The 13,475-nt window shown below is 41.8% G+C and overlaps 1 protein-coding gene across 2 annotated transcripts in view; it reads right to left on the minus strand.

The window, feature by feature from the left end:
• Positions 1–7,349, minus strand: part of plpp3 (phospholipid phosphatase 3) — a 49,046-nt gene extending 41,697 nt beyond the window's left edge. Inside the window, exon 1 of one of the 2 annotated variants that reach the window (XM_014169241.2) lies at positions 6,791–7,349. In XM_014169241.2, coding sequence (XP_014024716.1) covers positions 6,791–6,899 — 109 coding nt within the window. In that variant the 5' untranslated portion in view covers positions 6,900–7,349. The remainder of the gene's footprint in view (positions 1–6,790) is intronic. The other variant, XM_014169240.2, reaches the window with a different exon arrangement.
• Positions 7,350–13,475: the final 6,126 nt, after the last annotated feature.

A 13,475-nucleotide genomic window follows, 5' to 3' on the forward strand; every position in this document is an offset into this window, starting at 1 on the left:
CATAACTGTTTTCTTTCTCTTTCTGTTGTCTCGTGGTCAAAGCAAGAGTGTGAAAACAGTTGGGACAACCCCACCCTCTCACTCTCTTCCACTCTCTCTCTCTCCCCAGTTAATGTCACCTCTCTTACTGACACCTACCATGACACCTACCACCTACCCTCTTTCCATTTACTGTAACAAGCATCCTCACCCACTGAGCACCAACCAACACCGGACGCTCATCGATGTTGAAAAGGAGTTGTAACTTGGTCAGTCCGCCCTGGCTGGACCAAATCTGAACCAATCATAGATGTCTATGTTTCCCAGGTTTGGACAGCACAGTAGAGTACAATAGAGAACAGTACAGTGTACTGTATTTTACTGTACATATCTACTTTACTACTTTACTGTACTCTACTTTAAATTGTTTACGTATTCAGCAGACACTTATCCAGAGCGACTTACAGGAGCTTTTAGGGTTAAGTGCCTTGCTCAAGGACACATCAACTTATTTTTCACCTAGTCAGCCTTTGATTTGAACCAGAAACTTAGTTTTTTACTTATTTTTATTTGTTTAACCATTATTTAACTAGGCAAGTCAGTTAAGAACAAATTCTTATTTCCAATGACGGCCTACACGGTTACTGGCCCAACGCTCTTAACTGCTAGGCTACTTGCCACCCCCTACCTGTGCTCTTCTGTGCTGTTCTGTTGTTTCACTCTGCTTCCATCCAGAAAACGGTACCGGAGCATCACGGCCTCGGACCAACAGGCTCCGTAACAGCTTCTACCCCCTGGCAATAAGAGTGCTAAACCCGGACTATCTGCATTGACACTATCTTGCACTGACTGTGCACACAAACGTGTGAAACATAGACGTTTATGATTGTTCCAGATTTGGAGTTCATTACAATAATAGCCAGTGTGTATAACAATACCCAAATTTGCAAAAGAAGGACATTGCATATTTCTACCTTTGTGTACCTATTCAGGATGCATCACCATGAAGAGAATGATATTCATGTCCATAATTATGCATTTCTGTATAGTATAGATGAGAGACCCATGATGTAATTCCATTCCCCTAATTCCATTACCGGACGTAAATCCACTTCACCTACTGTAATTGAATAACCCACATATTATTTTCAAGGTGTTATGTCATAGCTGACACCCCATTCAGAATCTTAATTCAGTGCAGATATTTAACAGAGTTTTTGGAAAACTTGGTTGCATAACAACACTGGGGGAGATTTTACTGTAATTCTGTTACCAAACTTTGCATCTGCACAGTTCTTCAAGTAAATGTGTTTTTGTGAAATTTGCTGTGTAAATTGTTCAAAGTAGTCCTTCTGCATAGAGTTGTGTGGTTTGTTAAACTTTGAAATCAATGTTTTTTCAAAGAGTAATTCGGAATTGCCCATCTATCTCTCAGTGCACAGAGCAGGGCTTACAGTTGAGAGACAGTCCCCCTGCCTCACAACACATGTTTAAGCAACTAGAGAGAGAGAGAGAGAGAGAGAGAGAGAGAGAGAGAGAGAGAGAGAGAGAGAGAGAGAGAGAGAGAGAGAGAGAGAGAGAGAGAGAGAGAGAGAGAGTGATGGTAGGAAATGGAGAGAGAGAGATGGTAGGAAATGGAGAGAGAGAGAGAGAGAGAGAGAGAGAGAGAGAGAGAGAGTTAATCTGCTGTAGAGTGATGGGGGACGGACAGCTGAAGGGGATTTTCTGTAAGGTTCTGGGAGAGAATGTGTAAAGTTAGGCTTTATTTGCTGTCGGGTTCTGGGAGAGAATGTGTAAAGTTAGGCTTGACTCCCTAATCCTGCTCTCAGAAAAAGAGGGTGAGAAAGAGGGAGAACAAGAGAGAAACAGAGGAGATGGCTGGCATTGGTAAAACTCATGGAGGTCTACAGTTCAAACGAGCCATCATCACCGCAGAAACACAGAAACACACAAACACACACACACACACAACATTGCCTTGCCTGACCCGTGTCAATGCTGTCCTGTAATGAATGTCACATGGAAATAGCTCTCCAGACCATCATCACATTCCTTGTCTATTTCTATTCCAATTCCACACCATTCCTTTTCAATTTCTATTCCAATTCCACACCATTCCTTTTCAATTTCTTTTCCAATTCCTCACCATTCCTTGTCTATTTCTATTCCAATTTCAAACCATTCCTTTTCAATTTCTATTCCAATTCCTCACCATTCCTTGTCTATTTCTATTCCAATTCCTCACCATTCCTTGTCTATTTCTATTCCAATTCCACACCATTCCTTGTCTATTTCTATTCCAATTCCTCACCATTCCTTGTCTATTTCTATTCCAATTCCACACCATTCCTTTTCAATTTCTATTCCAATTCCTCACCATTCCTTGTCTATTTCTATTCCAATTTCACACCATTCCTTTTCAATTTCTATTCCAATTCCTCACCATTCCTTGTCTATTTCTATTCCAATTCCTCACCATTCCTTGTCTATTTCTATTCCAATTCCACACCATTCCTTTTCAATTTCTATTCCAATTCCTCACCATTCCTTGTCTATTTCTATTCCAATTTCACATCATTCCCTGTATATTTCTATTCCAATTTCACGCCATTCCTTATCTATTTCTATTCCAATTTCACACCATTCCATTCCTATTTTTATTCTTAAACTCTAGTCCTGTTTCATACCATTACTGTTCTCTAGATGGACAGGCAGCTCAGAAGGTAATATGAGCAATAAGGGAAAGGGAGGATGGCTGGAGGGGAGAGGTGGGGGAGAGGGCCTGGCGGGCTATTTAATTAAGGTGCAGTAAAATGTGCAAGTTACAGCACTTTAAAACATCTACTACATCTCTCCCCCTGGACACACACACACACACAGAGCCCTTCAGGAGACTGAAAAGTTATACAGCTGCACCATCGAGAGCATCTTGACGCAGCACTTGACGCATTTATGAAACTACTTATTCCAGTTACTAATAAGCACGCACCCATTAAGAAAAAAACTGTAAAAACTGTTGAATCCCCTTGGATTGATGAGGAATTGAAAAATTGTATGGTTGAGAGGGATGAGGCAAAAGGTATGGCAATTAGGTCCTGCAGCACAACTGATTAGCAAACTTACTGCAAATTAAGAAATCATGTGACTAAACTAAATAAAAATAAAAATAAACTACACTATGAAACAAAGATACATTATATAAAGAATGATAGTAAAAAGCTTTGGGGCACCTTAAATTAAATTTCGGGAAAAAAGCCAACTCGGCTCCTTCATTCATTGAATCAGATGGCTCATTCATCACAAAGCCCACTGATATTGCAAACTACTTTAATGAGTTTTTCATTGGCAAGATAAGCAAACTTAGGGATGGCATGCCAGCAACAAATGCTGACTCTACACATCCAAGTATATCGGACCAAATTATGAAAGAGAAGAAGTGTACTTTTGAAATCCGTAAAGTCAGTATGGAAGAGGTGGAAAAATGATTGTTGTCTATCAACAATGACAAGCCACCAGGGTCTGACAATCTGGATGGAAAATTACTGAGGATAATAGCAGATGATATTGCCACACCTATTTGCTACATCTTCAATTTAAGCCTACTAGAAAGCGTGTGCCCTCGGGCCTGGAGGGAAGCTAAAGTCATTCCACTACCTAAGAATAGTAAAGCCCCCTTTACTGGCTCAAATAGCCGACCAATCAACATGTTACCAACCCTTAGTAAACTTCTGGACAAAATTGTGTTTGACCAGATACAATGCTATTTCACAGTAAACAAATTGACAACAGAATTTCAGCATGCTTATCGGGAAGGACACTCAACAAGCACAGCACTTACACAAATGACTGATGATTGGCTTAGAGAAATTGATGATAAAATGAATGTGGGGGCTGTCTTGTTCGACTTCAGTGCAGCTTTTGACATTATCGATCATAGTCTGCTGCTGGAAAAACGTATGTGTTATGGCTTTACACCCCCTACTATAATGTGGATAAAGAGTTACTTGTCTAATAGATCACAGAGGGTGTTCTTTAATGGAAGCCTCTCAAATATAATCCAGTTAGAATCAGGAATTCCCCAGGGTAACTGTTTAGGCCCCTTGCTTTTTTCAATTTTTACTAACGACATGCCACTGAGTGTCTATGTCTGCAGATGACTCAACACTATACACGTCAGCTACTACAGCGACTGAAATGACAGCAACACTCAACAAAGAGCTGCAGTTAGTTTCTGGGTGGGTGGCAAGAAATAAGTTATCCCTAAATATTTCTAAAACTAAAAGCATTGTATTTGGAACAAAACACCCACTAAACCCTAAACCTCAACTAAATCTTGTAATAAATAATGTGGAAATTGAGCAAGTTGAGATGACTAAACTGCTTGGAGTAACCCTAGATTATAAACTGTCATGGTCAAACATATTGATGCAGTAGTAGCTAAGATGGGGAGAAGTCTGTCTATAATAAAACTTAACAACACTATCAACAAGGCAGGTCCTACAGGTTCTAGTTTTGTCGCACCTTGACTACTATTCAGTCGTGTGGTCAGGTGCCACAAAAAAGAACTTAGGAAAATTGCAATTGGCTCAGATACAGGACAGCACGGTTGGCACTTGGATGTACACAGAGAGCTAATATTAATAATATGCATGTCAATCTCTCCTGGCTGAAAGTGGAGGAGAGATTGACTTCATCAGTACTTTTATTTATGAGAGGTATTGACATGTTGAATGCACCGAGCTGTCTAACTACTGGCACACAGCTTGGACACCCATGCATACCCCACAAGACATGCCACAAGAGGTCTCTTCACAGTCCCCAAGTCCAGAACAGACTTTGGGAGGCACACAGTACTACATAGAGCCATGACTACATGGAACTCTATTCCACATCAAGTAACTGACGCAAGCAGTAAAATTTGATTTAAAAAACAGATAAAAAAACATCTTATGGAACAGCGGAGACTGTGAAGCAACACAAACATTGGTACAGACACATGCATACACACACACTCACACACACACGATAACATACTAACTATACATACACATGGATTTAGTACTGTAGATATGTGGTAGTGGTGGAGTAGGGGCCTGAGGGCACACAGTGTGTTGTGAAATCTGTGAATGTATTGTCCCGTGTGGCTCAGTTGGTAGAGCATGGTGTTTGCAACGCCAGGGTTGTGGGTTTGATTCCCACGGGGACCCAGTACGGGGGAAGAAATGTATGCATTCACTACTGTAAGTCGCTCTGGATAAGAGCGTATGTAAAAATTTAATGTTTTTAAAATTGTATAAACTGCTTTAATTTTGCTGGACCCCAGGAAGAATAGCTGCTGCTTTGGCAGCAGCTAATGGGGATCCATAATAAATACAAATATCAGTCGGTTTCAGAGGAAGGGCCGAAAAAATGACAAAGACTTCAGCCCCCCAAGCCATAGACTGTTCACTCTGCTTCCATCTAGCAAACACGGTACCGGAACATCGAGGCTCTCGGACCAACAGACTCCGGAACAGCTTCTTCGCCCTGGTCATAAGACTGCTGAATGGTTACCCGGACTATCTGCATTGACCCTATCTTGCACTGACTGTGCACACTCACAATACTATACAGTATATACACTATTTAATACACTCACTCACTCACTCACTCACACACACTACACTGACACTCTCACACAAAGCACCACAAAATCACATACACACACACACACACACAAAACACAAATGTATGCCAATTCCACACACACATACATACAGTTTCGCACGCATCCTTTCCTGCTGCTACTTTGTTCTTTATTTTACTCGTATTATTATTTATCCTGATGCCTAGTCACTTTACCCTGCCTTCATGTAAATGTCTACCTCACATACCTCATACTCCTGCACAGTGATATGGTACTGGTACTCCCTGTATATATCTTAATTCTTGTGTATTTTATTTGTTGTGTTACTACTTGTATTTTTCTGATTTTTAAACTCTGCGTTGGGTAGTGCTCATAAGCAGCATTAAAGTCTACACCTGTTGTATTCCGTGCATGTGACAAATATAATTTGATTTGACACACACACACACACACACACACACACACACACACACACACACACACACACACACACAGGGACCTTTCCCACTGTTAATTGGGATAATCTAATATCCAATCCTAGACTCTGAAAACGGTAGAGTTAATAACATTTATAAACGATTTGACTTAACTGCAACTTAATAAATTGAGTTAGGTTAACGTTCAGAGTCAGTCTTGTTCAGTCAGACAGTGGTCTTTACGACACCATATGTCATGTTGGCTGACCACTTCACATCATGTCAACAACCACAATGTGTTCTCTCTCAGTGGCACTTAAAACGTAGTCCCATGGTCCTGGTTCTCACTGTCTGACGTCTATTTCACGGTCTGAGTCTGATCACGCTAACGATGTGTGTTAGGTGAACACGGTGCAGGTTGTTAACATATTACATTATTTTAAATATAGTATGTCCCTTTGGACATATTGGATGCAGTTGTGTCCACTCTCTCCCTCTCTCTCTCTCTCTCTCTGTTATAACACACTGACAGTTGTTCTGTTTTCACTGATAGTACATTATAGTGAGCGCAGTTTTATACAATTTGGTCACACCCATTAACGTGTTGAATATGTTATGTAATTGTCCAATTTGTTATAGCCCGCACTTTTCCCTGGTGGCATTACTGTGTGACAGTATTGCCACGTTCTTTCTCACGTTATAGAGCATTCGGTGCTGTCAAGTAATTTCATGTGTTTACAGTTGGGACTAATATGTCTCTGAAACTCACCTAGTAGCAGGCAGAAGAGGTCCAGTCCTATCAACAGTTTCCTCTTGGTGTTATCGATGCCGTTGTTGTTGTTTAATGAAGTCCCTCCGTTTCTGCTCTGTTGTGCCATGGCTTTCTCATACAAAATACTGTTGCATGTACGAATTCCGTCTCCAGGTAAAATCCCACAAGCGTGCTAAACACAAACTAAATCACGTTATTTAGTCCGTCAAGATTTCCAGCCGAAAAGAAGCGAATGTCACTGAGTAGCCAACTATGTGAAACTAACTTCCCAACTAAGAAGAGGTTCTGCAAACGTATCAGTGCTGCAACGATGCGATGCCTCGTCCGAAACAAATAAAACATGTATTTTAGCCTACTATAGAAACGTTTGACTTTTCCACTGAAGTCGCCTCTTCAGATCCTGGATAAAAACTTTTCGTCTGTCCGGTCCACGCTTTAGGGATGGTAAACTTGTGTAACGGCGCTATTATGAATGAAGCCTGCTTCTCCCTCTCCACTCTCTCAGTCCGCTTCAAAGCCTGGCAGAAAATAGCGCTCTGAGCGCAGAGAGAGGCCGTAGTTTTATCAACACCCCCCCCCCCCCTCCCCTCCCCTCCCCTCCCCTCCTCACCTCTCAGCCCTCTTCTCCTCTCTGCTACAGCCCAGTAATAAGCTCCAGACCTCCTGCTAGAAAACTTTCTCTGGACCTGGATAAAGAGCAGTCCGACATTGCTCCCAGCGGTTACGGAGAGGCCAACACAGAACACATCATGAAAGGGCGTTTGTGGGCCCCCTGTCACTACTACAGTGCAGTGGCGATTTTAGCATGTTCATCTTGGTGGGGCAAACTCAACCCATTTTTATTTTAGATGCATGCCACCAAAGCCACTACACAACATTTTATTATTTTATTACGCCTGTGTGGTCTAAAAAGGAACGAAAATACAATCACGATGATCCACTTTTATATACAATATTCCAGCGCAAAGACAGCACATTACGCAACAAAAAGAACCCTTGAAATATCAACAGGAATTACATGGGTCTATTACTGAAGTTTTTGTTGACAAAAAAAATATTTGAATGGGAAGAGACTGTGTCACTGGTTACAGACCCAACAACATTATATAGTATCCCCTCCTCGTGAAAAAAAGCACATGAGCTAATTATAAAACACAAAGTAGGCAAAACAATTAAATAATTCCAACATTCCCTAAAATGATGACTAAGAGACTAATGAGATAGACCTATATAAGCAATATAACACTTGACATGTACAAACTATGGCATCAGTGGCGACCCGTCATTCAGCGCAGGTGGGGCAGAGGCCAACCTGTTTTGAGCCCCACATTTTAAGCAAAAATGGGCTCCTAACAGCTTACTACACACCATACACTTAGTATTACTTTCTTAGCTACAGTATACATATCTCCCTGGAATATGACATAATTTATGCAGCAGTATACAAGACATATTTTGAACGTGGCGTGGCGGTCCTTTTTGTGGGCAAACTCTGTCATCCAAGTCTGGCATTCTCTGGATTTATGGTGTTTTCAAGACAACTGGGAACTCTGAAAAAAACAAGGTCGAATCATGACGTCAATGATCTTCAGGATGACTGTTCAAAACGTATTTTCCCAGTCCAAGCTCGTTTTTTCCCCAAGTTCCCAGCTGTCTTGAATGCAATGAAGTCTGAGATTGACCGGTTCTGAGTTTTCGGTTGTTTTGAATGTGGGGCAGAAGACATGCTGGCCAACGTATTCAACCTTTTCTGGCCCACGCTGTTGCGTGTGAATGTTTATCCTTTTAAGCTTGGAAAAGAAACCCTTTCAGATAGATGTTTTAAATCCTTAAACCCAGACTTGGATCACACACCCTCTCCACTGAACAGCAGGCAGGGGACGCAAAATAGTGATTGCTTTGTGAGGCTTGCAGTTAGCCATTGATTCCTTCTAAACCACTCATTGTTGAATTTGCGATGTCCGACTTGTTGTGTAATGTTTCTGTCCAATGGCTGATGACCACCGATATGTTTTATCCGTAATTTCTCTTCATATGACAAGGTTTGACAAGGATTTGCCAGTAGATTGTCGACATGATTCATGATGATGACTGCTTGTCTAGCTTGCTAGCTAAGATTGTGAAATGATGATGTTGACATGATAAGTCCAATCAAAGCTACAGTTGATATAACGTGAATTGACATCATTGTATCTGTGGCCAATGACCTTTAGCCTTCTTGGATGGGCACTTCTAATGTAAATCTATGGCAGCGCCCAAGGGGGCTTGAACTGCCTACCTCTCCCTGTCAATTCGGTGGTGACGTAGTGTCCCCATGAGTGACAGAACACTGAGCCAATCACAGCACAACTAGAGAAGATTACTAATGCCTACACTCTGTATTTTTGCTGGCTGCCCCCCCATCACAGAAAGCACTGAGCTAGGCTGAAACATTTTGGAGCTGCCTTACTCAAGAAAGAGACCATGTTTGTATGTGGCATTATTAACTCAAGGACTAATATATATATACATACACATATATACACAGTTGAAGTCGGAAGTTTACATACACTTAGGTTGGAGTCATTAAAACTCGTTTTTCAACCACTCCACACATTTCTTGTTAACAAACTATATTGTTGAAAAAATGACTTGTGTCATGCACAAAGTAGATGTCCTAACCGACTTGCCAAAACTATAGTTTATTAACAAGAAATTTGTGGAGTGGTTGAAAAACAAGTTTTAATGACTCCAACCTAAGTGTATGTAAACTTCTGACTTCAACTGTATATTAACATTGTTTGCAAACTGATATGTGACACAAATGAATGCCAAAATAACATGCAAAACAGGCAACCAAAGAAATAAAACTGCTACTGTGGCCAACAGTATTGTGCTGCTGATGGAGAAAACCATCGGCCGAATATCTGGGTCGTGTCCAGTTGGCATGAAACGGAAGAAAACGGCCAGAAATTGAGTGAAATGGGTGTATCTGAATGAGTCAAAAGAAACGTTCGTTTTCATTTCCAATTTGTTTGCCAAATTTTTTAAAACATTTTGGTTCGGTGTGCCCTAATGTACACGCTTGTAATTCACACAGAAACTACTTTGTCACAATTTTTTTTTCTAACACTTTCCCTGGTTGCTACTACTCTTGATCAACAAAACATTTTTTCTGTCTGATCAAAAACATGTAAGTCACTCCAACAAAACGATTTTGAGGTAGATGTATCTAATATTTCATAATTTGGAAAAAGTTACAAATGTAATCTAAAGTTAGATCTATAAACTATGTATATACCATTATGGGAGCCCAAAGATAAATAATCCACATGTATAGAGAGAATTTTTATTTTATTTTAAATAAAGCAGTCAAATTTAAGGTAGGTAAATTGTCTTCATCTTACCTGACAACCTAGACCCACTACAATTTGCATACCGCCCCAACAGATCCACAGACGACACAATCACCATTGCACACTGCCCAATCCCAGCTGGACAAGAGAAATATCTATGTAAGAATGCTGTTCATCGACTACAGCTCAGCCTTCAACACCCTAGTGCCCTTCAAGCTCACCATTAAGCTCAGGGCTGAGCTGTAGTCGGGGGTCTGAACCCCTCCCTGTGCAACTGGGTCATGGACGGGCCGACCCCAAGTGGTGAAGGTAGCCAACAAAACCTCCACCACACTGATCCTCCACCACACTCATCCTCAACATGCTCAGCCCCCTCCTGTACTCCATATTCACCCATGACTGCTTGACCACACACGTCTCCAACTTAATCATCAACTTTGCAGAGGACACAATAGTGTGTCGTCTGCCTGATTACCAACAACGACGAGACAGTCTACAGGGAGGAGGTGAGCGTCCTGGCTGAGTGGTGCCAGAAACATAACCTCTTTCTCAACGTCAACAAAACGAAGGAGCTGATCGTGGACTATAGGAGACAGCAGACAGATCACGCCCCCATTCACATCGACGGGGGCGCAATGGAAAGGGTCAAAAGCTTCAAGTTCCTCTGCGTGCACATCACTGACGACCTGAAATGGTGCCGTCACACTGACAATGTGGTGAAAGCTGCGCAACAGCGCCTATTCAACCTCAGGAGGCTGAAGAAATACGGCTTTGTACCATTGAGAGCATCCTGTCAGGCTGTATCGACGCCTGGTATGGCAATTGCACCGACCACAACCGCAGGGCTCTCCAGAGAGTGTGAGGTCAAGCTCGACGGGGGCACACTGCCTGCCCTCCAAGACATCTACAGCACCCGGTGTCACAGGAAGGCCAAAACGGTTATCAAGGCCCTCAGCCACCCAAGCCACGGCCTGTTCACCTCGCTACCATCTAGAAGAAGGAGACAGTCCAGGTGCAAGCTGTTTTACCCACTTTATATGTATATACAGTGCCTTCAGAAAGTATTCACACCCCTTATCTTTTTCCACATGTTGTTGTGTTACAGCCTGAAAATTAAATGGATTACTGGCCTACACACAATACCCCATAATGTCAAAGTGAAATTGTGTTTTTCGATATGTTTACAAATTAATTAAAAATGAAAAGCTGAAATGTCTTGAGTCAATAAGTATTCAACCTCTTTGTTATGGCAAGCCTAACTAAGTTCAGGAGTAAACATTTGCTTAACAAGTCACTTAATAAGTTGCATGGACTCACTCTGTGTGCAATAATTGGGTTTAACTTGCACCCCAGACAATCAAGTACAAGTCAATTGTACCTACATTTGAATTTTCCAAATCATGTGCAAATCATCTATACGTATCTTGATTTAAGTGATAATGCCCTCAAAGCCGGTGTTTGTAGGATATATTGGCACGGGTGTTGTTAGGCCAGAGATAAAGTATATCCTCCAAACACCGACTTCGAGGGCATTATCACTTTTATACAACGGGTTACCAACATATTCAAATAATGATTGACATATTTTCATGAACATTTTTATTTTGATTAATTTATTCATACTATTTCATCCTTCCACAAGATATAGTTCCGACACAAATCTAGGGTTGCTGGTCGTTCGTTCTATCGGTTCGGTTGCTAGAGACGCGACCCAGCTGGCAACGTTCTTATCCCTTGCTTGCTAGCTAGCCAACTACGGCTAACATACAGTCACGTCAAAAAAGTGCAGCCAGAATAGCAGCAAAGTAGCTGCATTTGCATAAACTGTTTTCTAGAGAGATTTATTTGGATACATTTTGCCCGGGATAGAATATGTGCTCCCTCGTCAGGACACTATTGTAGCCAACAACACAGCTAACACAATCACTTCAAACTGAATCTGGAAAGACTGCAAACTAGCTGCACTTCTTTCGTTTGACCTTTTTTCAATTGATATTTCTTTATAATCATAAAAATAATGGCAGCTGATTCATGATTTCGACTGGCTGAGAAACGCTGCCTGCCTGTCTGTCTCGTCCCGACTCTCGACACATTCATTACTATGGGACAGTTGGATATCAAATTTGAATATTAAAACAATGTTGCAAATGTCGGAGACAGACAGACAGAAAGGTTTGTATAAATCTCCACTGTTGAAAACTAAATGTTAGTTTAAAAGAAATTTGAGATAAAGTCTAGATGTTTTTTATAGTGGAGATCAAGTTAATAATTTGCCTGGCTGGGCTGATGAGACAGTGGATCAAATGGAACAGAGTAAATAGGCTTTTTTTGTGTGTGCACTTAGAACCTTTTTTTTCTCCCCAATTGGTAGTTACAGTCTTGTCCTATCGCTGCAACTCCCCTACAGACTCGGGAGAGGCGAAGGTCGAGAGTCATGCGTCCTCCGAAACACGACCCTACCAAGCCACACTGCTCACTTAACCCAAAGCTAGCCGCACCAATGTGTTGGAAGAAACACCGTAAGACTGCAGGCGCCCGGTCTGCCACAAGGAGTCGCTAGAGTGCAATGGGACAAGGACATCCCGGCCGGCCAAACCCTCCCCTAACCTGGACGATGCTGGGCCAATTGTGCGCCACCTCATGGATCTACCGGTCATAGTCAGCTGTGACACAGCCTGGGATCGAACCCGTGTCTGTAGTGACGCCTCGAGCACTGCAATGCAATAAGGATGCTACACAACCCCTTCTTCAATATCTCATGTCCAGCACACCTCCAATGATCTCAGTGTAGCACCATTTGGCGGTATTCAGGCCCCCGATTGTCTCTTCTGTCCAACACCTTCTTAGCCATTATGTCCAAACCTCATGATGTGGTCTCTGGTGTTGTACTGTAAAGTTGTTGAAGCCAAAATAGATAGTCTGTCTGTGTAGAGTTCAGTTTAGAATAAGCCTATGTCATTTTTCTGTCTGCATATTGAGAGTTTCATCGGTCGGTCGGTCTGTCTGTCTGTTTGTCTGGCTGTCATTGACAGTTGAGTAGTGTTGTCTTCAGTCTGTTTGTGAGGCTCATAGACATAACACGAAGGGCAGCGATCCCAGGCATGAAAGTGTGTGACTGATCAACACCAATGAGGCCAGGGGATCAGCATTGAGCTCTGTCTGACATCTAGTGGTGGTGGAAATACTTAACTACACCCAGTAGAGGTACACATTTTTCTATTGTGTTATTGACTGTACGTTTGTTCATCCTATGTGTAACTCTGTGTTGTTGTTTTTGTCAGACTGCTTTGCTTTATCTTGGCCAGGTCGCAGTTGTAAATGAGAACATGTTCTCAACTGGGAAATAA

This window comes from Salmo salar, chromosome ssa23, assembly GCF_905237065.1.
Source record: "Salmo salar chromosome ssa23, Ssal_v3.1, whole genome shotgun sequence".
Lineage (NCBI taxonomy): Eukaryota > Metazoa > Chordata > Actinopteri > Salmoniformes > Salmonidae > Salmo > Salmo salar.